This window comes from Physcomitrium patens, chromosome 12, assembly GCF_059467195.1.
Source record: "Physcomitrium patens ecotype Gransden chromosome 12, ASM5946719v1, whole genome shotgun sequence".
In the NCBI taxonomy this organism is placed as follows: domain Eukaryota; kingdom Viridiplantae; phylum Streptophyta; class Bryopsida; order Funariales; family Funariaceae; genus Physcomitrium; species Physcomitrium patens.
In genome coordinates this window covers 3,710,993-3,737,197 of record NC_143421.1, presented here as the reverse complement: position 1 = coordinate 3,737,197, position 26,205 = coordinate 3,710,993, and the positions used below count along the sequence as shown (strand labels likewise).

Genomic DNA, 26,205 nt, shown 5'->3' with positions numbered 1-26,205 from the left:
TTTTATTTCTTTAAAAGAATCTTACTTGTTTATTTTCTTTCATTGAATTTTTGTTCTTGACACAAATACATATAAAGTCAAAGCAGCATCTTTGAAGCTGTTAGGTAGCTTTTATAAGAAATATTATGAAATAAATCTACTTTTACCTACTTCTACTTAATCATGTAGGTAAATATCAGAATAAATATGTATTTCCATGACAATATGTTCAAAAGGACAAAACATAATTATGTATTCTTCAAGCTCATCATGACTTTCTTATAGCATAATATTTTAGATACAACAAGACTTTGAAACTAATATGCAAATATTTTTGGTTGCTTCAAATATAGAAGGTAGTCAAAGAATTTATACAATCATGTAACATTTGCTCAAGATCAATTTATTTTTTGAATCCTAACATTATTTAGGATAAATTGAGATACTTAATTAGGCATTACAATAGCATAATTCATTCAAAAATACACTTTGATTAGATATAATTTTTAAAAAGAGTTAAATTGATAATTATTAAAAAAAAAATGAATTAGCTTATATTGAGATGAGTTTGTGTAATTTTGTTTATGTTGATTATATACATTATTTGTTCAATGACTTTTTAGGACTTTCTTATTTTTTAAAAATTATTTGATCTAAGTACTAAAATTTCAAGATTAATATATATATATATATATATATATATATATATATATATATATGTATTAAAATAAATAAATAAATAAATAAATAAATAAATATAAATATAAATATAAATAAATGAAAGTCTTTCAATTGTTGTTGCAAGAAAAAAAAATCTACATATTTTTTTTAATTGATTTTTAAATATTCAAATAAAAAATCGATTGCATAGAAGTTTGTTATTAATTAAAGCATCTAAGAGATTATATATCCTCCAATTACATGTAATGTTAGTTTACTATAGATACAAAATGTATTTGATAGAAATTTTTTTTCATCTTAAATTTTTAGCACTAGTTAAAGGCACTTTATATTTAAATGATTGGGTGAGAGGCTATTACTTTTAAATGTTTTGGTTGGTTGGAATCAAGAAGCTTCTTTGTATTTGCTTTATACTTTAAAAAAAAAAAAAAAAAAAAAAAAAAATCCAAAGATCCTAAAAATAAATAAATAAATAAATAATATATTTTTTCTATATTATATAAATAATATTATCTTTCAAAATTTCTATTAAGGTTGTTTCAAAGAAGAGATTTTTTAAAAGAAATTAAAAATTTGTGATAGAAAATGCTTTAAATAATTATTTAAAAATTAAAAATAATAATCTATACTCATATTTGTTAGAATGGAGATTTAAGTTCAAAATAAAATAAAAAAATAACTTGTAATGAAAAAATGGTTTGGTTCACTTCATACCTCTTCTCACTTTATACTACATCCAAAGGCCAAGGCTTCTATAGAAGAACTTTTCTTTACCAAGAAAAAACCTTGTTAATGTTTATAAACCATGGCCTTTTAAGGTCAGATTTTAAATATAAAATCTCCCTTAACACCAAACCATTTTGGAAAATAGTAGAGAGTATAACTAGTCTTGGTAGGCTGAAGTAAATTGTACAAGAGATTCCCTAATCAGTAACTCCAACCGCCCCCAATGTTTTCTACCTTGCATCATCTTTCCCAGTAAATACTACAGAACAAATTTGCCACACATGTGTGGCTAGAGCAATTTTCCTAACAGCAAGATACTTTTGACTTGTGGGTGTTCAACACATGTCCATCACAAATAGTTGTTGTCAGATAAACGTAGTGAAATTAATGAAACACTGCATAATTTTACCAACTTTGGACTTTTGTAGACTTGGAGGAACCTTAGCATGATTCTTTTCGTCAAAATATATCTATCTTCATCCAAACCTAGATTCCTGCATATATCAACATAATTTTGTCACATGGGTTTTCCATTGTAGAAATGAACCAAATAAAAACTTTGAAACAGACGAGTCAACAATCTGCTTACCAGGCAAACTAAACGGGGATCTCATTAAATTGTAAAGAACTTTTAACTCTTAAATTGAACCTTCTACCAATGTCTTGTTACCAACTAGGAATCTAAACAAATGGCTTTCATAAAGGCAAAAGGTACTGTATCCATTTTGCATGAGCATGTAACAATTGAAAAACCAGCAGCACATTCCATCGGAGTTCTGTCGAGGTCGTCCATGTAGGGAAAAAGAAGGCTACCTTTGTATTATAGAATTCAATTTGCAAGATCCACAGTAGGTGTAGATTGCAAATCAAAACGACCTTCCACCACCATCCTGGAGTATGTACAATGAAAAATACATTAGAAAAGTTGTCTACGAAGCAAAGATAACAGAGAACATTGAGGAAGATAAACATCTTGTATTCTATCAAACGTCACAGAATTTTCCCGAGGCTGTGAAAATCGTTCATATCGGTAACAGCAGACGATTTCTGTCGAATTAGATCAATGACCAATCTCCACATCAAATCCAGGTTTGAGAATGTAAATAAAGAATAATATAGTATACTACTGAGGAGTGTATGACGCAGCGAGTTCAGAACTTAGTTCAAAACTATTTAATGCGAACAAAACTTTGTTATGCAGACAGAAAAAAACTTCAAAATTTGAGTGTACAGAATCTTGATGATGGTGCCAATGGAAGAACGATTGTAAGTATTTGATTCCAGAATGCTTATTTAAACACGGAGTTCTATCACAGTGACCTGAACAAACAAAAAAAGAGAAAGAGACAAGATATCCCGCTGCCATCTCATATATAATTCTCCAAAAACACAGGGTGATATCTTATCAGAATCCTGTTGAGATGATACCGACACCAGTACTCATTGTAATTAAGAGTTCACGAAAGCAATTCAATTATCTCACAGCCAATTCTGAACACTGCTGCCACACAAGCCAAGAGGGAGCCGTCACCCATTATGATATGACAGTAATATCTCACTTACTTGGATGGAGCTGGCAGTAAGCCATTGTCCACGAAGACAGCAATTGTTGCTCAAATACCCCTACTCAAACAGAATCCATTCGAACCAAAGTCATTCACCCTCAAACAGTAGTATCCCGGGGTGTCCATGACGCACATAAGATCCTGAAAAAATAGCTTTCAGCTCAGACACAAGTGAAGGTAATCATGCTTTGACTGAAGCACAAAGAAAGCATAATATTATCTATCAGCACTATTCATTTTGTCTACATCATGCTCTTCTCGCTGAAGACCACCAGTTGCCACCTGCTTGTTAGTGAACAAACATAGATTCGTATGTCACTCATCTTTCTACACATGCAGGTACCAAATAGTTAAATTAGAAAATCCTTCATGCATACGAATGACTGCAACCAGCAGCAAGATTATCAGCATTTCATAAATGTGTTCCGTAACAATGGAAGCACATTAAAATGAGTTATCAGCTCCACAGTCTGAAGTAGCCGCATGAAGTTCTTGTAAAAGCAGGCCCTGTTTAATCTTTAAATGGCGTACGTACAAAAATTGTGGTTCAGGAAATTAAATTGGGTTTCTGTAACTGTCAACGTGACAGCCAAATCTTGAGAAACGACGTCTCATCTATTCTGTCAACGTTGACAAGGGGTAAAATATGCACACCAGAAGTCAAACTCCTCTGACAAGAAACGTCACTGGATGAGGATTGGTTGAAACCAGGCTGTCCAAGGACCCAGCACTCTCATGATGCTCCTCGCCTTAGAGTCACTGTCCTCTTGCTCTAGCTTGATCCCGTTACTACAAGTAATTGACCCATCTCCTTCCCTGCAATTCTTCGGTCCTCCACTGTGTTCGACAAATTTGTTCTCATTTTTGGGGCTAGTGAGATTCTCAGCCTCAGAAAAAACCTAATTTCTCTACTCATGTCTCTCATACCATTTGCAAAAACCTGCTGTCACTTCTCTGATCTTGTCCCTACCTGAGTAATGTTAAAATCTATCACAACCCACACAACACTACGAAGAAAAATTGTCCAACGTCGAAACTAAAGTGCACTTTGGATTGCTAGGACGATGTCTCCTTCGAGAGGATAGTTTCTCCTGTCGCAAGCAACCTCCCTAAAGCTTAACGGTGGAACGCGTTATAATGGGACCATTGGCTCTGGCCATAGCTCATTTCTTCCAGGACCTACTCGCTCTTGACGAAAGGTCATTGACACTACGTCGTAATCATTTCATAGTGCTCTGATTCTACGATGTTGGCGCCCACATGCATTCATTACTAATTCCCACTCAAAGCCAACAGTGAAAAGAATCTGCAACCAAGAAACCAAAATTCCTCAGCATCGCATTTCAACAGGTTGGACGACTACAGAAAACTGCAATTAGTTTCCGTTATCATGATGCTCTCATTGTTCGCTGCAGAATCAACATGCTTCCAAGCACAGTGAGCAGAGTATTAGTAAAGAAAGTCACAATTTGTGTCCAACAAAACAATACAAGACAATCAGACTTGAGTGAAACCCTTCAAAGTAAATATTGAGACACCTGTACTTTGCAATCTAACTTCATGGAAAACATGTGACACTTCTTCATTGAATTCATTAAAACTGAAGTGGCATTCGAAAACCTTTGAAAGCTAAATGAAAACTGGAGAACCTAATTTATTCGGGAATACAACTGGCAGATTGCAGTGTTCAATCTGATTGCCCTTCAATTAACACAGCATTCCAGGAAAAGCTTGAACAAAGCTTTAGATTGAAACTGTTGGAATCACCCCACCATCCTATGCTCGAATGCCAGATTATCAACCTGCTACTTCAGTTCACATTGTACTCCTAGTTCCAAAGAAAATCTGATCGCATTCATTTTCCTAATCAATCTCTTGCTAGAGGAAAGTAAGGTATCGGTGACTACCGATGAACTAAACCAGGAAAATCTCCGAACCGTTACAGAAAATATACCACAGAAGCAAAATCTGCCACAAAGCTCGAAGACTTTCAACGGGAGATGCAGAATGTGCGGTGGCTGGAGAGTCAGCCATTAGAAAGTGGCAAGGGAATCGAAGCATCGAAACATGGAATGATCGGTATGAGCAAGGTAGTCTCGGTGATGTGTCTTCAATTCGAGAATGAGAGAAATGGCAGCAACGAGAGGATGATGTGTAGGTTGACCTTGGTGGCATGCCGTTTATAAGAAAAGTTGAAAGAAGTGTTACTCAGATCAAGGTCCCAGTTGACTCTTCTCGGTTTTCTTTCTTTGAGGATAATTCACATACAAGAGTGAAGGTATCCACCATTGTTGAGTGTTCGGTAACTTTGAAGTAATGAGATCAAGAACTATTCAATTGCGTGTCTCAAGGACGATGATTTTCAGGACCCAACAGACAGTCGAAAGGTTTTGGCGTTGTGCCTCTGCCTACTTGCAAAATCCTGTGAAACGCAATAGCTAAGGAGTTTACCGATTGTGATTTTTCATTCAGAATTGTGGACAAAGTAGTCTTTCATTCATGTCCATTACTTCAATTACTTTCAATTGATGGATTTTCCTAGACAAAAATGAGAGATCAGCTCTATCTGCACTCAATCCCTGTCAAAACACGATCGAACTCGGTGATCTGTATCTCTCGCTGCTAGCTTCTTCTTCTTATTCGTCTTCATTCTTCTCTTTCTGTCTTTCTTTCTTCCTTCCTTCTTCTTTTCTTTCTTTTTCGGTGAACAATATTCTGGCCTCTTGTAACCATCAAATACAATCAGTTCATAAAACACATGCATAATGCTGAGGTTGTGTGTGTGTGCGAATTATTTGTATTGATACATAGATGAGTGTACTCCGTCTCCATCACGCAGGATTGATGCATACAAGCTCCTTGGTAATCCCCTGCGTTCTTGCTGAATGATATGCTCTAGCTGGGTGATGTGGTCCAGCTGAATCTTCACAACAGTCATGTCCATTCCTAGCGTAGATAGTAGGCATGAAGACAAATTATCTGGTCATCGAGGTCCAGTGACTTTGTAAGACCTGTAGCCGGTAAGGTCCATACTGTGGTGGTGGTCACGTTCAGGCTTTTCAGACTGACTCCACACCAGCTCTTCATGAATGTGCTCCACTCAGACTCCCACTCAACTACTAAAACTTCGTTATCCAAACCTTCAATCAATGACAACAATAATTCCTCTGCAAGGAGCAGCTTCCATATTGCGATCGACTACAATCTTCTTTTACTGCAAACCCTAATTTTCCTTGAATTGGAAGTCTCTCTGCACTTGCACACAATTTGTTGTGCCATCTTTGAAAAGTGTTTAATAGTAAGCTATTTCAAAAGAGTTGAAAGTTACACAGCATAATCGATAACATATCCAGCATCTCACAGTTACTACCACATTTAGCGAGAAACAGAAACCCCAAACTGAAGCAACACAATAATCAGCCTGTTCATCGAAAGGACTCTCAGAGGAGATGGACGAGACAAGATGGATGGATGAGCCAATAGGATGAATGAGGAACGTGTAGGCTTGGCTAATGCGCCTGCTCTCGCTCTGTAAGGCCTGGTCTTTGATGCAAATGCTTTGCACACATGCACCAAGTCGACGACATCCCTCTTAGTTGCACGAACTTGTATTTTCAGAGTTTAAGGGATTGTCTAGCAGCTTCAGGGATGCTTGTCACGTGACGCTCTAGTGGGGTATCGCTGCAAAATGGCCTCACCGCCGTAGGTTTGTTAATTGGCTTACTCTTGGAAGTTGGGGGCACCAATGGAGGGGCAGGGGAAGGAGCAGAAGAATGGGGTTGGGGAGGAGGGCGGTGATGAGGAAGGGAGAAGAGGTTATCCTCTGTCTGCGAGTGATTACAGGATAATGGAGGAACTAGGGCGTGGCGCTAGTTGTACTGTGTATAGTGCTCTGTGCTTGCCCTACAATGAATTGGTGGCGATCAAAGTGCTGCAGCTTGACGAGGGCACCCGAATTTCGGTACTTATGTTCTCGGTCGTTCAATTCTATGAGGCATTTGAGGTTGCCTATTGTGATTCTTGTTATTCTTTTTAGTTTTGCTCTTGTTAGACCACCTTCTTCTGGATCCGTGTTGTCTATTTGCTACTTTTAGCTGTTGGGAATATGTAGCAACCACAAGTTGATTGGCTCTTTAGTATACTCTCTGTGTGTTAGCGATGAATGTCTTCATGTTGTTAGTTTGGGTAGTTCCATGTGCAGTTCCTATGCCCTCAAGTCAACTGAAACTTGCACCAAAAAATACATAGAAATATATTAGGGTTTCAGTAATTTACTCAGCTCCATTCCTATCTCGTATTGAATCTACGGCTTTATAACCTAGTACTTTGAAATTCGAAGATTCTTCCTAAAATACCACTTCGGATTCGCCAAACACATGCCGTTGTTTTTTGTGTTCAGAAATTTATAGTCCATTGAATGCACTTAAATTTTAATATATTTAATTTGGGCTTGCTGAAGAATGTAGGGACTTTGATTATTCTTGACATACTAGCACTGGTGACTTCTGTAGGTTTCGAGGAACTGGTTAGCTGCATTTGGCTTGTTTTCTATGCTCAATAAGAATATCTTTTAAACGAAAATTCTGAGTGCAGAGCGACTTCTGGACGGCGTCGAAAAGCCGAATTCAGCACCCCAATGTTCTGACGGCTTACTGCTCCTTCACTACCAGTCACAATGTCTGGGTTGTGATGCCGTTCATGGCTGGTGGATCATGTTTGGATATTATGAAAGCTGCCTTCTCAAATGGTTTTGACGAGAGTGTGGTGTGTACTTTTTTAAAAGAGTCGTTGATGGGTCTCAATTACCTTCATCACCATGGCCGTATTCATCAGGATGTGAAGGTATTGCATTGATCAAGCATCGAGCAGTTCAACTGTGTGCTCTTTATGAGTAAGGAGTTTAGAATGTTGTTATGTTGTTTTGGTAGCACACAATTTGTTGGCATGTGAGGTTTCTTTGCTCTCTGCAGCTGTATGATCTCATGCTCATGCTGGTTCTTATCTTAGTCACATTCTTTCAGTGGCAGGACATATCTTCTTCCTTCGAAAGGCTAGAGTAGTTTTCAGCTTCTTCAAACTTTTATAGCTTCCTGATTTGCCATCTAGGCCCCCTTAGAAAAGAGAACATGACATTATTTTTCTGGAGAAGTTGGACTTGCTCTGAGTGCTTCACCTCTGGTCGGTGTATGAGCTGTTTTGTGTTTAGTACGCTGAGATTATCACAATCTTCCTCATACTTTTATTTCTCTGTTTGCTAGGCGGGAAATATCTTTGTGGATGGGAATGGACGAGTCAAGCTCGCGGATTTTGGTATTTCCACCTGTATATTGAATGCAGGTGATCAACAACAGTCAAGAAGCAGTTTACTGAGGTCTTGTTACTGGTGTGCACTTTTTACCTTTTCATTGATTTCGAGCATAGTATTTGTTAATATCATTGAGTTTCTTTAGCGGCTTAATTTGATGGAGTTCTCCTGGTCGCTTGTCAGATCCCTTGATTTATACTTGTAACTTTGTGCAGCTACGTCACATTAGATATTTAATAATTATTTTGGATTGATTAGGGTCTTGTATTCTGTCTTTCTAAATTGATGCTCGGAAATGATCCCTAAGCTAAGTACGCTAATCGCTTTGTTGGATGTATTTTACAGGATGGCTCCAGAGATGATTGAGCAAGTTCATTTGTACGATTCCAAGTAAGTTGTGTAACCATATTCAATTTCCTAAGTGTGAACATCCATAGATTGAATTTTTCATCATCGCAACTATTCCTAGTAGCGCTCGGTTCTACAGTAAGGCAACCACTGAGGAACAACATTGTGTAAATTTTAGTGGATTTGAAGGAGCAGCCAGCTGGAAGCCAGTGTTGATAGTTCAAGGTGTTTATGTTGTTGGGGGTGTTGTCTTGTCTTTGCAGAGCTGATATATGGTCTTTTGGAATTACGGCATTGGAGCTTGTGCATGGGATTGTCCCCTTCTCGAAGTATCCTATGAAGGTGATTCATAATTAATTGTACTCGTTCAGCGTTTTAGGAATCGGTCTACTCATCACATCTTGAAATATAATGGAAAGTTCATTACGAATACCGCATTGCATTCTAGTTTATTGTCACAAGTTAGTCTGACAGACGTAATTTATTCAGATATTTTCTTTGAAAACTGTAGCATACATAGAACAGATGGTTTAAGCTAAATTGTTCAGGAGCATTAGAATTAATATGCATTTGAACCTGAAGGAAATGTTGTGAGACTTTCATTTTCTTTTATGTTTCAACCAGGTTACACGTATGAATTGTCCAAGGGCCGTCAGTCTTATCAACTTAATTATATCCCAATGTTATGGATCAGGTTTTCTTCAATACTTTACAGAATAAGATCTCAGAGATGAATTGTGCATGCTTCAAAATGTTCTCTAAGGTAAACACATGCACACAGCATTATATTTTTCAATTCACTACAATACCTTGAACGATTCGCTGCACTTAATGTACTTAATCGGTTGAATGTTTTGGGTGTTTTGGCAAGTATGTTGATAGCTCAATCTACTATGTGCAGTCCTTCAAAGACATGATTGCAATTTGCCTTGCCAAGGACCCCTCAAGACGTCCAACAACAGAACAGCTGCTGAGACATCCGTTTTTCAAGCAAGCGCGCAGTCCTGAGTATATCTACCAACATGTTCTAGATGGCTTGTCATCATTAGGTGAACGTTCCAAAAATCTCAAGGTATTTACAATCTTTCTCTGACAGGTCTTGTTGACAGCCGCTAAAACCTAGCAGTATTTCTTTTCTGCTGAGTTCTTTGCATAGGTGAACTATTTGTGTCTTAATCGCAGTCTCCACTTGCTAGTACACTACGGATAATATTCACATTGCGACATCGTAGGCCTTAAGATCCTGAAGGTACAGCAGGCATGTTTAATTTGTGTAGTAGTTAAGTTTGAAACCTGTGTTACAGATCATTGAAGCTGCTCAACTCGCTCTGAAGAAAAGCCCTCACAGTAAAGAAAAACTATCCCAGGTTTGTAAGCTGATGAAGAATTTGGTTTTAATTGTCAGATGCCCGCACGTGTTACTAAGTAGTAGGAAGTTAGAATATATTTATAAACATTATTTTTAATGTTTTACAGTGTTTTTCTTATAAAATCTCCTCCAATTGATTTACATGTTGGTTTATGGCTATATTACCTTGCAGGGGGAATACTTAAGAGGACTACACAATTGGATATGCAATGCACATGATATCAGAAAGACAGAGACTGAAGTGGTAAGTTGGTGAATATATGGAGATTTAATATGTGTGTGTGTGTATGTACATATTCAAAGTTACATGTTGTGTATAATAAATTTCATTACAATAGCATTCGGTTTCGTGGGTAATTTTGGTGTGTTAAACTTCGTGGTCAGAATTGCCAATGTAAGAATTAGGGCACAAGGTAAGACATCAGGCTATAATTTACTTTTTGTCAGATGTACTGCAACCTGTTGCACTTTTGGACATGCTTCCGACATGTCAGGCTTTTAATTTAAGCAGTTGGTACCGTACCCAGTGTTACTGTTTACTTTGAAGCGTTTTCTTGTAACGGGCTCTGTGTTGTTCCTGTTTGGGTTTTGTTGATTGAGCAGGTATTAGTATGTTCCAATCATATTTCTGTCGTGATCTTAAGAACTTAACTTTAAAGTTTTTTAATTTATTTTTTTAATAGAGGTTTGGCAATCCTGTAGAACTACTTTTAACGGGTTCACAATCATATCTACTCCCTTTCGTCACAATGAGCGTAGCACTCATCTCTATTCAGCATCTGTGTTTGATATACATGGTATTGGTATTCTGATGTAGGCAATTTTCAAAGGAGGTCCCGCTGATTTAGCAGCTCAAATGGATGTCGATTGGGAAAGTTCTTGTCTTCATTCCAAGAGCGCCAGCTCCATTGAGATCATGGACATCATTGCCGAACGGGACGCAGCATTAATGGAAAAGAGCACAGCTTTAGCAGAGAAGATGGCAGCATATGCTGAGCGGGACGCTGCAATCTTGCAGCGAGACATCGCTTCTGCAGATAGAGACGCAGCAATTTTGACCCGAGACGCTGCCTTGGCTGCCCTGGCTAGACTCGAAAGGAAGTCTTCTGGACGTGGTCGAAGACCATCCCAGACGGCATTGGACGAATCGATGCACGGATCTAAACTATTACAGCGGATGGACCTTGCAGAACATAGCGCATTTTCATCTGAATTCCACCCGACTGCAGCCAATCCATCACATTCAGGTATCATGCTTTTAGATCCTGATTCTGCACATTTGCAAGGTGTACACAGATTTAGTAGGGACAAGGAGTCACAAATAGAGATTTTTGTACGAACGAAAAGGAAGGCGACCGAAATGGCAGAAGCCACTCATAGGGGTAAACATCCCCGAGCAGCACCTAAGAAATCACGGAATTGGCCTGTAACACACCAAGGTCAGCAACCAGTGCAAGAACGGGAGAGTCAGGCCCAGGTTGCTAATGAAGAAGAGGGAGGTCAGATTAGGGAGCCAGAGCTTGTAAGCAGTAGAATATTTCGATCTCAGACTGTACCCACTCCCATTCCGTACTGTTCTTGCACGGGTATGAACCAGCAGTGCTATAGGTGGGGAAATGGTGGCTGGCAATCAGCCTGTTGCACAACGTTAATCTCTATGTTTCCCTTGCCTCTGAACCCCAAGAAGAGAGGCTCACGCTTGGCAGGGCGGAAGATGAGTGCTGGAGCCTTTGACAAGCTTCTGGAGAAGCTAGTGTCCGAAGGTGTCAACATCAATCTACCGGTCGATCTTAGGGAGCATTGGGCCAAGCATGGTACTAATCGGTATGTTACTCTGCGCTAATCTGGTCTAGCGAAATACTTTTTGTGACCTTTCACATGGCATTTGGTGAGCTTTGTAGTTAATCTTGGATCTCTCTTTTAGTCAGTTTAACTAGGTGTGGAACTTAATTAGGTCCAAGCCTAGTGCTCGAGGATCCTCACACTCTTGACAGCGTGTCAAGCTTATTAGATTATGTACATTTGGGTTCTCCAGAGCAATGGATTTGACCCTGACCTAGAGATACCACAGCCACTGGAGTCTGTATAGTTACTGTGTTTGTTTCCAAGTAGTTACAAGTTAGTATCCAGTTAAACCCTGTCCGCACGAAACTGAACCATAGGAAGATCGCATTTTGTGTTTTCTCACCTGTCTTGTCTACTGGAATTGAAGGATGAGTATTACAACTGGCTTGATTTTATACTGAATTTGTGGCACTTTATTGGTGTCAAACCTTGAACGAACGAGATGTTTCTGTTGAATATTTGAAAGTTTGACGATAAATATTTTGGGACAGCTTTCAATATTCGCTACTTAATTCCGCTTATTCAGTGGGTTTCTTTTTTCTTTTTTCTTTTTTTGTTCTTTTTCTTTGTTATAGATCTCTGTGGTTGTATATGAAAATCTCCTCACCCTCTCATTCTCACTAAAATTTTCATACCCGATCAATCTCACAACATGCAATCCATGTTTTTTACAATCTCACGGGAACACTAGTCCATGCGCATAGGTCAATGCACTAGTCCATCCGTATAGGTCAATGTGAATCTTCTGCTCGGGAATGAAATTCGCTAAGATTGAGTTGATTCTCTTGGATAAGTTAGATTATACGAGTCTTTGTGTAAAATATAATCTTACTAACTTAAAAACCGATGCTCTCAGTAGATTCCCAATATTTAAAACCAGTTTGTACCGAGGTTAGGTTTTCTATTGAGGTTTTGGAATTTGACGAATATCCACCCGAAACGGTGATGATCATGTAGTATCAAGACTCGTATCAAACTTGGTCCAGAGAATCCAGTCAGTCTAGCATGGGTTGGCAGTACTATCTTGCAGAATGTGGCAAAAGGGAAATGATGCTCTCTTTCTTCTGCGAAAGTTGCTCTTCAGCTGCAGAGACTTACATTCGTGCTCCATGAGATGTGTTCATCTTCTAAGAAAGTTAATTAAGGAAAGCTGTTGTTTCAATCATCTTATTCAAGCGTTTCCTTTGCTAGCGTTAGAACTAAGTGGCTAGATGCCCATTACTCTTCATGTCTACATCATCAGATGGCAAGTTGTCCCTATCTCTACCTCTTATTCTTGAAGGTGACCTTCTGTACGTTGGAGCTTTAATTTCATTGCCTCTTGCAAACCTGTAATAGAAGTCATTAAAACATTCACAGGATCATTTCTATGCATTTAAATAGCAACATAGATCAAGTGACCAACATTTCACTTAAGAAAAATATTGATGTGTGTAATTCTAGAACATTGCATTGTTATTATAAACTAAATGATTGTTTTTATTTGATTGTTCAATTTTTTGTTGTTGATGTTTTGAAAATATTTCTAATTCAAATTTTTTAAAAAAATTGTTTTTTCTTCTTTTTATAACTCATAAAAACTACATGTATAATTATTGATATTCAACTTATTTAAAATTGAACTGAATTTTGGTGAATGTTTGTGAGGACACAACTTAATGTTTGAACACATATAATAAATGTTTTTATGTAACAAAATTAAAATAGATAAAAAGATATGTATTATATATATATATATATATAGAGAGAGAGAGAGAGAGAGAGAGAGAGAGAAAAGAAGATGTAATAATCATGGTAAAATATAAGAAGACATGCAAGCCAAAAAATACAAAATATTCAACCAAAACATTTATTAAATTAAAATTTAACTTAATTTCACCTCATACTATCTTAAATTTTGGATTGTTTTGTTGTCTAAGTTTAGCTTAAGTTTTGGTGTCTAAGTTTTTAATTTTCCGATTTTATTTATATTTTCACTTTTTTAAACTAACTAGAAGTTAGTATTAAAAAGTTGACTGATTTTGATTATTTCTAATTATTTTCCAAATAAAGAGACAGTTACATATAAAATAAATCTAAAAGAATCTAGAAGAAAATGAAATTGTCTACAAAGAACAATTAATTAACATCATATACATTATTTTCTTTTATATTAATGAATTGTAAAAAAAGAACTTATAATAAATGCCAACATTCTAAAATTTTAAAAGAATCCACTAAAATATTTATTAAATATCTTTTTTTAATCACATATAATAAAATATTTTTTAAAGTAGAGATTTGACTATTATTTATAAGGTTAGAATAAATTGGTGTTTTTATCTCTTTTTTTGAAAATAATAATTAGAAGTTTAGTAAAAATTAAAAACTCAGAATTTTTAATATAAACCAAAATTTTCTAAAAGGTTTATTTATTTTAATTTTTTATCTCAAATAAATTCTTCTTTGAAACTAGACCCTCAAAACTCTTGTCATTTATTTATTTATTTATTTTCCACTTTTAATCTATTATTTAAAATCTATAGATTGCAAAATAATTTTGTAAATCTTTGAGATTTTTGAATGCTAGCTTATAAATATAATATACATTTTTACACCTAGTATCATGTCTTTTTACTAAAATAAAATAAAATAAAATAAAATAATTACATACATAAATTATAGCATTGTAATATATAATGCAATGAACAATTGTCCGCCTAAAACTTGGTTAGGGGTCTTATTAGGTCCCAAGTCCCAAGTTTCTTTAGTAAAGTGTGTAATGTGAAAAGGGCTTGCACTAGGATTAAAAGTCATGACAAGAATAGAAGAGGCTACAGAAATGAAGAAAATAGGTTGTGATTAGACTAGAAGTTACAATTGGAGTGAAGCACAAGGGTTGCAACAAGACTAAGAATCACTACATGAGTGACAGTTTTTTCAAGTTTAAGAATACATTACTAATTTCTTTGGGATTTATTTTTAATTTTTAGGAATTTGTGCATTATGCACAAGAAAAATCCTAATATCTATATAAATACATTTAAGATTGCTAATTTCATTTAAATTTTAAGCTATCAAAAGTATCTTTCTTCATTCCTTTAAAAGTGATTATAGGAATCAATATTTATTTGATGATTCTTTAATCAAGTGCAAGATTATTTTTATAAATTTTAACAATACTAATTCAAAAGTTATAACAACCACAACAATCTTCACATTATTTTTTTAGAAGTGTTAAAGCTACATCCTCAATTGATATTGCTACATACCACATGATATTGTTACACTTGACTTCATCATAAACAACTAGTTAATAATAGCCTCTTTCTTTTGCACATTTTTTCCTTTAAGAAAGGGTGGTAGTTCAAAAAGACAATGAATATTTTATGAAATAATTGATTGCAAACTATTTTGAAGAAAAACAAGTTATTTTTTGTTTTTTTATATCTGGCTATCAAAAACACAAAAATAAATAAATAAATAAATAAAATAACAATAATAATTTACTCTATTTTTGAATTAGTATTGGAGTTAAATATCAAGCTGCCAAATGCACCTTAGGCATAGAAGCACACTTTGTAGTCAATTTAAGTTGTGTGGAGGTCATGTGGAGTGCAACAATATCAATTGGAGATATAGCACTAACTATTCCCTAAATTATTTTTGTAAATATTAGCTATCAAATCTTTGATTGAGAGAGCAGAACAATAAACATTTGTTTGGATTGATCATTTATTTACTATTGTTCTTTTTTAAAAAGGGAAATGAAGATGAATATTTCTCTTGTTTTCAAAAATATTAAAAAACACATTTTGCAAGTACCTACAGGCCCAAATAGAAGCTGTGTACCTTCACAAAAGTTCAATTGCATAATCCAAATGACTTTCGAGTAGCTCAGCATTCAAGTCCTGGATGGCCTACATGACACCCATAAAAGGAGCTCACTCAACTCACCTCATGCTCATCAACGCAAAGACAAACCGTCGATACAGGAGCACATTCTGGTGTAAAAATGACCAGAATCACTATGCACAAAATTTTTACAGTGACCATCCCACTAGTCAAAGAATTATCTACACACTATCACTGTTTGAAGGAGACTGAAGTTACATTTAACTGTATGGGTTGTTGATCCAGATTGGACGTGATGAATTCACTCGCTCAGACGCTTGAAGGCAAGGCTAAAGTCGAGGTCCATACAACTACGAAATATCAAGGTGAAACATAGACGTATGTCATGCCAAAAATAAACTCCACACTTGAGACTTGCTAAGGGCAAGCATGAACACCAAAATGTTAAGATCTTTCGCCGAACGTCTCCAACTCGAGATCATCCCTCCTAAAAGATGAGGTTGATCTAGACCTCTGGACCATCCAATACAAATGGCAAACTGCCGCCAACAAAAATTACATTGCAGGTAGACTACAAAGGCTCCTTGTTAGTCCAAAAGTCAATAGAAGCCATGGAGTACATCGTACTACTACCACTACTACCTTATGTACAGCAAAGGCAGGATCAAGGCAACACATCGTTCTGCATCAACGGTGTATACCAACACTAGGTTCCCCCTCTGTGCAACTAGATTTTAGTCAATGTTCGTAGCCACTACGTTATGAAGGTTGCCTAAACGTCACGACTTGCTCATGACAGCTACTCATATCCCGACTTATCACAGAACCTTGGCAATAGGCTTAGAAGCTACACCAGCTAAGAAAATAATTGGAACCATTGATCCACTTCCAACAACATGCAATGACAATGACTGGTACCTCTTCGTGCCACTACCGCGAGGAATGAAAGTGCATAGCTTGGGCTCCGCAGAAAGATCAAAGAATTACTCCAGGACTGAGCAGTATCGGTAGATTCGATCACTCTTGACCCCATATCTTTCAGGGTATGTATTTAACTTAGGTGATCCACGTGCGCTGGTAATCTAACCTACTTAAACTTCATGCCTCGCATACTCTTGCCGATACTTCACAAAAGGTCCGATAAGCAATAACAAAAAACTTTCTCTTGAAGACCAAAACTTCATTACACAGGTATCCCATCCGCCTTAGAAGGTTCTTCACTTCTCAAGATAATACCCTCTAAAGTGGCTGGTAGTATGAATTTTGACCACTGGCAACCCGTTGACATGGGATCAGGGGGTGATACCAACATCAAAATATTCTCATGCCTTTGAACAACACCCATCACCGTCACTGTGCTCCCTTCCTTAACATAACTGTCAGATAAAAGAGTTCCAAATTACTGGGAATTTAGATAGAATGCAAATCCCATTGCACCCTACATAACGAATTAACCACATGCGGAAGCAGAACTTTACAATAAAATAGTAAAACCAATTATAGAAAAATATAGTGAAACAATATATATATATATATATAAGCGACCCATAATTACTAAGCACGAGCAACACACGACAGTCCCGTCAGAAAACAATTAACTGTCAATGGTTAGAATCATGCATAATCCAATGAATAAATAAGTAAATTTAAAACTTAAAAAAGCGTCCTTACCCTTCTTTAAGTCGCATTACACGACCATCAGCAGAAAGGTTTCGCTCAGTCAACCATCGCAAGAAATCAGTTGGAAACTCCTTAATCGATGGAAGGAGATCTAAAATTGGACTTTCGTCAACATAAGAAATCACCCGAGCTCCATAGCCAGCTTTCACCAGGGCTCTAAGACCTGTCTGAAAATCGGAAATGTAGAAATCTACGACATATCTCTGAGAACAAGATATTGTTACATTGAAAGAATGTCAGCTAATCTGGATACGGTTCAGTCATTGGAGCAGTTCAAGAAATAAAGAAGCTTTAGTTCCCTTTCAAATTGACGTCGGACTGCAAGAGTGAGCATCCTATCTTATTTCCTGTCTTTCACAGCCACCACTAAGTTGCAGAGTTAAGCAAATTCTCGTTGAATAAGTCTTGATTAATTCACCCTCCTTTAACCTCTGGTGATCCTTGACGTATCTAGTACATTCCACATCCAATTGACATACCTCTCCATGCCGCAGTCCCCAAGTAAACCGCCGATGTTTCTCACTAGCTTTCTTGGAAGAATAATGTCGATACTCGAAGAGACCCGTAGATGTATATACACATCGGGATATCTTCTGATAAGATGACTCCAGCGGAACACTTCCACAGGTCACAACCTGCCAAGCTTACAAAAGTCAATTACCACTCTCTTGGCTACTACTTTGTGCCTGCTTCAAAAGTCTTGATCAGCATATATCATTAACCTCAAAGAGAGATTCGTTTAATGTACACCAGAGCGACCACCTGGGCAGATTAGACCAATTATCCGCAACTCCATTCTAAGTTTCCAATGGGGAGGAAAAATCAACACTTAACCCACAAACATTACGCTCTGTAAGAGCTGATCATGACATCGAACGAAAATAAGAACGAGGTGCATGCTTGAGCTCATCCTCACATAGAGAGGTAGGAACATCAACAGAAAACGCTAAAATATGGCTTCAAAATACTACGTTCGTTCAGATTATCAAGATTCCAGGTTGTTCACGACTTCAGGAATTGGTTCTATATTCACTAAACCAACATGCAGGTTGCCAAAGAAAACCCTCTCTCCTTTAAAATCGAGATCGGGATCAAGTTTTGAAAATGAAACCAACTTGTAGATTAGAACATGGTAAAAGTACATACATGAAAGAAGAGATGGATCATTGATTTAAGTTGAAAGGCTCACCCCTGTTATCTTCACCAATTGACCATCTTTAGCTGTGGAAAGGTCAGAATGGGGAAATTTAGCCATAAATCCGTAAATGGCCTGCTTACCCCAAAAAGTGTTCCATGCAAGAAGAATTACCACCACGCCAAACAGCGCAGCCACTACAAAGAGAAGAATGGCGTTCTTGACAGCCGCAAATATAAAGGCTCCCGCAATGAAACCGATGACGAATAAAGGTATGAGGGTGTATATGATCATTCGTGGAAAGTTTTTCGGAAAAGAATACTCATGGGCGTTGCTTAAGCTGTTAATGGCAAGGGAGTTGCCGCTAGGACGGCCACTCTCCCCAACCTTCACTGAACCGCCCCCTGCTGCTAAGATCGACGCCGAAGCGTCTTGCGGTCCAGACAAGGGACCTTTCCGCGGAGCGCCTGTGGATGTCAATGGGCCAGACGTTATAATAGGACCCGAAGTAATGAGGCCTGTAGCTGGAAGCACTGGTGCCTGTTGCTGCGGCCCCGACGTTTTCAGAGAATTGGATACTTGCAAAGGCCCTGACACGGGCTTCGCCACCGTTACACCAACTTTGCCGCTCAAGTCTGCACTGCGTCCCAATGGCCCGGATTGAGAACCCCCAGTACTACCATGACCATGCTGCTGCTGTGCTTGAGTAGCAGCTCCCATGAATGGACCCGAGAAGGTGCCCGCAGATTTCCCCGGAACCCAGGGCGCTGGCGTGCCGGATGAGTTCAAAGGACCCGACGATGAAAATGCATTGCGAGCGGTCCCATTACCAGGAAGCGGGCCAGAATGAGTAGACGACGCTGCACCTGTGTTGGATGACCGCTGCGACGAGGAGCCGGTGAGCGGCCCGCCAGACCTCCGTCCCCCAGCTTTGGCTGACGCAGTCGATTCCACCGGAATGTTGAGCATTTTTCCTAGCTCCCCCGACTTCTTGATGTCACCACCCGTGTAGGGCATTTGCGGCACACCCATGATCGACCCCTTATCCCTACCCCGATCCGGCTGCCCCGATACAAACAACCCATTGCTAAGCTGATGCGCGGACACCCCCTTGCTCCCCCTCATCCCTGTCGGATTGTTATTCAGAGCCGCCACGGACAATCCACAAAAAGGCGCTTCCACACTCGCAACCCCCCTAGGCCTCCTTCTTAGACTCTCCCCTTACCCTCAGTAGCTATCAAAACAACAATGCAGGATCTGTCGCGAAGCCATGCTGTTTCCCACCTCCCAGATTCCCACCACTATCATACCCTCCTTTACGCACATCAAAACCTACAGCAGACGAAGGAACCATGGCTATGACAACATTCCTCCAACTCACTTCGCTCACCCATGACGAACCCAGCCAGAGAACGATAGGAGGGGTGGGGGGGCAAGCAACAGGCACGGCCCTCGCAGAGCCTCACACAGACCGCCCCACAGAGCACACGTTCTCCTCTGCTCTCGCTCTGGCACTACCCTGCTGCGAACCTGCCGCGCTCTGCACTGCGCCGCTCTGAAGCCCAACGTACCAAACCAAAAATGTAACCTCACATCGCACCTCCAGCTAGCCCCCTCCCCCCCTCCACGTCCAAAAATGCTCTCTCCCGGCACCGCAACGGCGCACTGATGATACCAAGCAAGACGAACGCAAGTAAGTCAGACGGCAGAGGCAGACGACGCGAGTGAACAAGCGGATCGTACACACCAGAGCTTGCTTACATACATACATTGTACACTAAGCCATCCCTCCATCCTCCAAGCAATAATGACATGAGCCGCGCACTATCCCTGTCTATTGTTCTCCTCGCCTGTGATCTCGTTCGCTCTTAATTTGGTAATGCTCCGCCGCGACACCTTTTCTACACCTTTTCATCGCCGCCTTCGGCATCGTCGATCTCCTCCGCACGCTGGCCTTCGGCTAAATTTAAAAATCTTCGCTCACACGCACACACCCCCCCCCCTTCCGTTCCAAGTTGACACAAACGATGGCCGACGCATTGCGGAGACTGGTTTAGCCGGTAGCCTCCACGGGATTGCGAAACCCACCTCCTCCGCTATTGGTGGTGACGAATCTCTGCTGGGGGTCTAGCGCTGCATGCCTGGCGGAGGATCTGCTCTGGTCACCTCACGAATTTATTCCCGCTAAATCTAGCGACATTCCCGCTGTTTTATCCTTCGCGGTTCCCGCGGTCATGGGGTCATGCCCGCCGGTAATCAACGCGGGCAGCTTCCCCCTAGCCCGGCAATGATTTCTTCCTCCTCACCGGCCCCACCGGACACAATCAGCGCCCCTCCCAAAAGGGCCCTCTAAATAATAGCGCCTATGCGCACGGCTCTCAAAGTCGAATCTATCGGTGAAGAATCTATGCTGGGTGTACATGCTCTGGTTGGACAAGTGTTCCCCTTTGGCTGGCTTAGTTTCAGAGCGGTTAGGGGCATTCGAATATGGTGAATTAAATTCGAATGAAATTGTTTGCGTGGATTAATACGAATTGATGAGTTTTTTAGGGCAAAAACTTTGACTAGATTCCTAAAGGGTAGGATTATTTTTCCACAATTGCATAAAATTCAACAATGACGTTGATTTATCATAAAATCATTTACCTTTCATTTAGGCATATGGGTTTTTCTTTTAAATCATGTTTATTACGAAAGAATCACTTAATAGCAAGGTTTTTAGTGGCTTGGTTTTGATTTCAATAGTTTATCATGTGAGCTAAAATTCAATATGCATTCAATGTAATTGGATTATGTTTGCATAAATCTTTACAAGTCTTCTTTGAAACCATGTTCATGTTTAATTGCAAATTGTATTATTTTTCAAAAGCATATTTTAAACAAGATTATTACATTGGTATGTCTGCTATTAGAGCACTCCTGAAAGAATTGTAATATCCTGAAACAATACAAAAATAAAATAATTATTAAAATAATGTACTGGAAATTCTAAACTAGTGGAGATTACTCTAGAAACAATATATTTATAATTAGAGAAACATAAAAAAAATTAGTAGAATCTAAAAATTTATACATATAATTATATATATTTTTATATATGTATGTATGGATGTGTATATATATATATATATATATATATTCATACATCTAATTGTGTATTGAACTTTAAAAATTATAAGAAAATGTTCATATTTTTTAAATCTTTCATGCTAAAATATATTACAGAATTTTTTTTTTTTTAAATTATGATATAATAACACTATGTATGTATGTATGTATGTATGAATATATATATATATATATATATATCAAATGATGTTTTTAATGCTTATGTGTAATTTTAAAAATCTCTAATAGGTTTGTGTTTAATAGTTTGAAAGAGAATTACATATTTTTTAATAAATAAAAAGTTTTAATATTGGATTATTAATAAATAATCTGTGAAACATTATACTATAATAAAATAATTGATTTTTTTTTATAAACTTTTTTAAAAAATAAAACTTAAATCATCTTTTTTTAATCAAAAGTTTAATAAAACTTATATATCCTCAGAAATGCTCATATTACTTTTAGAAAAAGAAAAAGAAAAAGAAAACAAAAAAAAACAAAAAAACAAAAACAAAAACAAATTTAGAACTAGAAGATTTTGCACGTGATGAAAATTTCTATAAGATTCCAAGACTTTTGATAGACTACTGATAACTTTTCTACTCATTTGGAAACTTTCATACTCTCCTGTAGTTATTCCAAGTCTTTCATAGAAATTCTTAAAACTCACAGGACATTCCATGGATTTAGCAATCTCATTTGAAACAAATTTAGAACTTGGTTGTCATTATATACAATTAAGGGGAAAAATAAATGTAATTTTGTTTTGCTTAGGCAAAATATGAACAATCGAAGAAATGCCTCAATCATCTATTATTACCTAACCTTGATTCCAATCTAGTATTTTATTATATTTTATTCTATTTATTATGTTATTTGTTCTTAGTCTATAATTGTGGTTTAGATATAAATTGGTTTACTCTTTTATAGTTAGAAATATTTTAAGAAATATTTTATACATATTTAAGTTATTGATATATATTTTTGAAGTTAAGATTAGACAAATAATTTTATAAGATATTTTAAAACTGTTGGAAAAAAACTCAAATATGTACCATAAAACTATAAAGGTTTAAAATAAATAATCATGAGAGAAAGGGTATTATTTTAAAATTTTAAAATTTTAAATCATAATTATTTTTGAAAACTTTGATTGTTTTAAAATCACTATATTCTTAATTATATTTTGTAATATATTTGATAATGAATAATTAAATAAAATTTTTATTTTTTAATTATGGTTCTTGTATATATGCAAGTTTTCATATACACAAGTAACTGATTATATTTTCATAATTAATAATTACGTAAATAATTTAAATGATTGTAATTAAAAATATTTTTTTAAAAAAATTACTATTGATTTTGTTTGGGCTTCAAAAACTCATTTAATAAAAATTTATGTGAATTAAATTTTTAAATATATATATTGCATGCACTTTATAAGGAGATGCCATTATCTAATTGTTCTAAATAAAATCAGATCACTTATTACAATGGATTATTTTATTTTAAATCAATTATTTTTTTATTGAATTATTACATTTTATCCTAAAACATTCCTAGTAAAACTAATAAATATAAAATAATTATGCAATACACATTAAATTTAACAAGAAGTTTGACAGGTGTATATATATATACATTAAACAAAACAATTTTTTTGTTTTTGAATATTTTTGTAAAGCTTTAAAACAGTTACAGACATCAAGTAGTAAATGCTATATTTAACTGATATTTTTCAAACATAGATACTAACAATCAAAACTTATTATGTTGACTCATGTACATAGCTAAAAATATCAATACTTAATCCAAAGCATGGTGGGTTTGTTATTTTTAGAATTGGATGTTGTCAAATGTTTTTTGGTCAAATAAGGCACATAGTGTTAATAATAATTTTTTCAATAGTAATAATATCTACTATTTGCTTAATTTAATATTTTTCTAAAATAAGTAAATTTTTAAAATACCAAAAATTATTTTTGAGTTTAAAAAGTATATCTTTGAAATGTGTTTTATATACATTTTCTATATATTCATCTGATAATGTTTTAAAGAAAAGTACAAAAAAATGTTCCACTAATATCAAATTATGTTAGTAAGATATAAATATGGTACAAATAAGTTATTAGATTTGTTTATTAGTTTATTTTAAATTTTGTTGCAAATATTGATGTAATTTTATTCTTCTTAATAAAAAATGAAAATATTAAATACAATAAAATAAAATATAATTTAAAATCTTAAACAAAAAATGATTTAGAATATACCAATCTTTTAAAGAAGAATAATTTTTAGAACTTAAAAATTGAGTAAATATTAGAATAATATTAAATATGTAAAATTTATAGAATTATATTTTTTAATAGTATTTTTTACAAGATATGCTTATAATATAAGACTAATTATTTGGAGTGGAAGTAGATTGGTATTTAAGAAATAAGTTATTTAAATATACCAATAAAACAAGATTCTACTTAATGGTATCTAAACATGATATACTTCATCTTCTTTTTTTCACATTTTAATCAAAAATATGAATTTTTATGAAAAAAAGAAATATATATATTTATATATATATATATATATATATATATATATATATATAGAAATTTTATCAAATACATTGCTAAGAGGAAACATATTTATAAGAAAATAACATATAGAAATGACTATTACCAAGTATAAAAGTCTAAAGAAACTTCAATTAATACTAGAGTACAAAAAATGAATTGATAAGTTTAAATATGACCTGAGTGTTGCTTCTATATATATTAAATAGAAAAAAAATAACAATAATAAAAAAATAACGTGGAATTTCTTCAAAAACAACAATCCTTGTAGGCAAAGTTTTCAAGTTAAAGGATATTTCTTATGTCACTTCAATGAAACATAAAACTTCTTAAAAAGTTTTTTATAGCTTTATGGGACATATATAGATCTAATTTGTACATAGAAGCTTTTTTTAAATTATTTTAATAAAGTGTTACCATATCGAATCTATTAAAACCTACTTCTATCTACTTCTATTAATTTAAGTAGTAAATATACTTACAAAAACTGATATAATTAAATGTTAGAAAACAATTTTATATTGATAATTTATTATTTTAATAATTTAAATATATATTTTTACGTGTATATTTATAATTTTTAAATAAAAAATCATAAGTCTACTTAAATTTATAAAAAATAATTTGGTCAAAAATATTTCAAATTTAATAGTAAGAATTGATATCTTATTTACATATGGTTTATATATATATATATATATATATATATATATTTAAATTATTCATAATTTTTTAATTACTTATTCAAATTATGATATCAAATTAATATTTGAAATAAATTCAAAAAAATTGGATTTGATATAAAAGAAATAAGTATAATTTAATTAAAATCTGATGGTAACTTTTTTTTAATCTCTTATTACACATGTTTTTCAAATACTTATATACTATCTAATATCAAGTATTTTCAAAAAATGCTTTAAAAATATTTACTTCCAAGATTTTAAATTTTTATAAATAATACATATGTATTAAAATATTTATCAAAAAGGTGATATAACATCAATTATTATATTTTTAAAAGCTACATTAATATTTACTATATATATATTAAATTTATTTCTCAAACAAAAGGTACAAAAATTTCAAAATTTGTTTTTTTCAAAGATATTCTAGTGAAGTTCAATGAAATAAACAATACTTAAATATAAATATCATAATCAATAATAACCTTATACGAAGTAATTCTAAATCATGTCAAATTTTAATTTAGACTTTTCTTATAAAATTTTAAAGACTTTTCATGTTTTTAGAAAATTATTTTAGAATTTTAATTTTTGCTTTAGATATATTTAATTATTACTTCTAATAATTAAGTCTTGATAAATGCAATACTTAATTTGAAACATCCGATTGAATTTATTAAATTAAAATTGTGATTATTTTAAAATAATTCCACTTATCTTTAGATTCATAAAAAAATATTTAATTGTGTTACTTTTAAGTATATAATAACATAGAATTTGGCAATAATAATTATGAATGTATTCATAAGTAATTTTATAATTATCCCATATATTTGTTCATATCTTATATGTTTTCATCTTTCTAAATGTAAACAAGATTATTTTTCTAAACCCTAAATTTGAGGTTCTAGGTTTGTTATACAAATTTTGAATGCTGAAGTTTTAAAAAAATTATATCTTTTGATTATAGATCTTGTGATTTTATATCATATCATTTATTTCATTTAAAATTAATTTGTAAAGTATTGGCATTATTTTCTATTATTGTAATACTTAGAATTACTATAGATTATTATAAGCAAAGTTTGCACATAAGAATAAAATGTATGCATCACTTTGTTAAAGACATGAATGTCAAAGAACCAAAAATTCAATACACTCTTATATAATTCAAAAATAATAGATACTCATTCAAAATTAGTATAATATTGATATTATAATGATTATTGCTAAAGACAAAAAAACTAAAAAAAAATTGAAATAAGACTAAGGACTAGAAAGGCATTGACAAGAGTGAAGAAGGCTTTACTCTTGCCTCCATATATACTATCAATTAGGAACTATGTGGCAATGTCCTACAGGACC

General features: G+C 34.9%; 2 protein-coding genes and 2 long non-coding RNA genes across 4 annotated transcripts; 1 reads left to right on the top strand and 3 right to left on the bottom strand.

Annotated features, from left to right (window-relative positions):
* Positions 1 to 1,735: 1,735 nt before the first annotated feature.
* LOC112289802 (uncharacterized) lies at positions 1,736 to 3,092 on the bottom strand. Its single transcript, XR_002971993.3, has 3 exons — positions 2,950 to 3,092; positions 2,200 to 2,276; positions 1,736 to 1,880 (listed from the first exon to the last, which is right to left on the bottom strand). It is a non-coding gene; the product is annotated as an uncharacterized LOC112289802 (long non-coding RNA).
* Positions 3,093 to 3,506: 414 nt separating this feature from the next.
* On the bottom strand, positions 3,507 to 5,123 carry LOC149988001 (uncharacterized). The gene is made up of 2 exons (XR_016505705.1): positions 4,859 to 5,123; positions 3,507 to 4,257 (listed from the first exon to the last, which is right to left on the bottom strand). It is a non-coding gene; the product is annotated as an uncharacterized LOC149988001 (long non-coding RNA).
* A 1,368-nt stretch (positions 5,124 to 6,491) lies between these two features.
* Positions 6,492 to 12,256, top strand: LOC112289801 (uncharacterized). Its single transcript, XM_024535410.2, has 10 exons — positions 6,492 to 6,912; positions 7,545 to 7,793; positions 8,210 to 8,334; positions 8,602 to 8,646; positions 8,868 to 8,946; positions 9,299 to 9,367; positions 9,506 to 9,676; positions 9,909 to 9,971; positions 10,146 to 10,217; positions 10,791 to 12,256. Exons 1-10 carry the CDS (start codon positions 6,697 to 6,699, stop codon positions 11,814 to 11,816), a joined length of 2,115 nt encoding a protein of 704 aa, XP_024391178.1. The 5' UTR covers positions 6,492 to 6,696; the 3' UTR covers positions 11,817 to 12,256.
* A 3,922-nt stretch (positions 12,257 to 16,178) lies between these two features.
* LOC112289179 (protein SHOU4) lies at positions 16,179 to 20,292 on the bottom strand. The gene is made up of 4 exons (XM_024534172.3): positions 18,522 to 20,292; positions 17,812 to 17,967; positions 17,324 to 17,535; positions 16,179 to 17,028 (listed from the first exon to the last, which is right to left on the bottom strand). Exons 1-4 carry the CDS (start codon positions 19,590 to 19,592, stop codon positions 16,836 to 16,838), a joined length of 1,632 nt encoding a protein of 543 aa, XP_024389940.1. The 5' UTR covers positions 19,593 to 20,292; the 3' UTR covers positions 16,179 to 16,835.
* Positions 20,293 to 26,205: the final 5,913 nt, after the last annotated feature.

What these genes read in the sequence shown, in the direction of transcription:
- LOC112289179 (XM_024534172.3), bottom strand. Translation starts at nt 19,592, where the DNA reads ATGAGGGGGAGCAAGGGGGTGTCCGCGCATCAGCTTAGCAATGGGTTG. An exon ending in AATTGGTGAAGATAACAGGG is followed by an intron (nt 17,968 to 18,521) that starts GTGAGCCTTTCA and finishes TAAGCTTGGCAG; the next exon opens with GTTGTGACCTGTGGAAGTGT. An exon ending in GGGGACTGCGGCATGGAGAG is followed by an intron (nt 17,536 to 17,811) that starts GTATGTCAATTG and finishes TCTTGTTCTCAG; the next exon opens with AGATATGTCGTAGATTTCTA.
- LOC112289801 (XM_024535410.2), top strand. Translation starts at nt 6,697, where the DNA reads ATGGAGGGGCAGGGGAAGGAGCAGAAGAATGGGGTTGGGGAGGAGGGC. An exon ending in GTATTCATCAGGATGTGAAG is followed by an intron (nt 7,794 to 8,209) that starts GTATTGCATTGA and finishes TCTGTTTGCTAG; the next exon opens with GCGGGAAATATCTTTGTGGA. An exon ending in AACGTTCCAAAAATCTCAAG is followed by an intron (nt 9,677 to 9,908) that starts GTATTTACAATC and finishes CCTGTGTTACAG; the next exon opens with ATCATTGAAGCTGCTCAACT.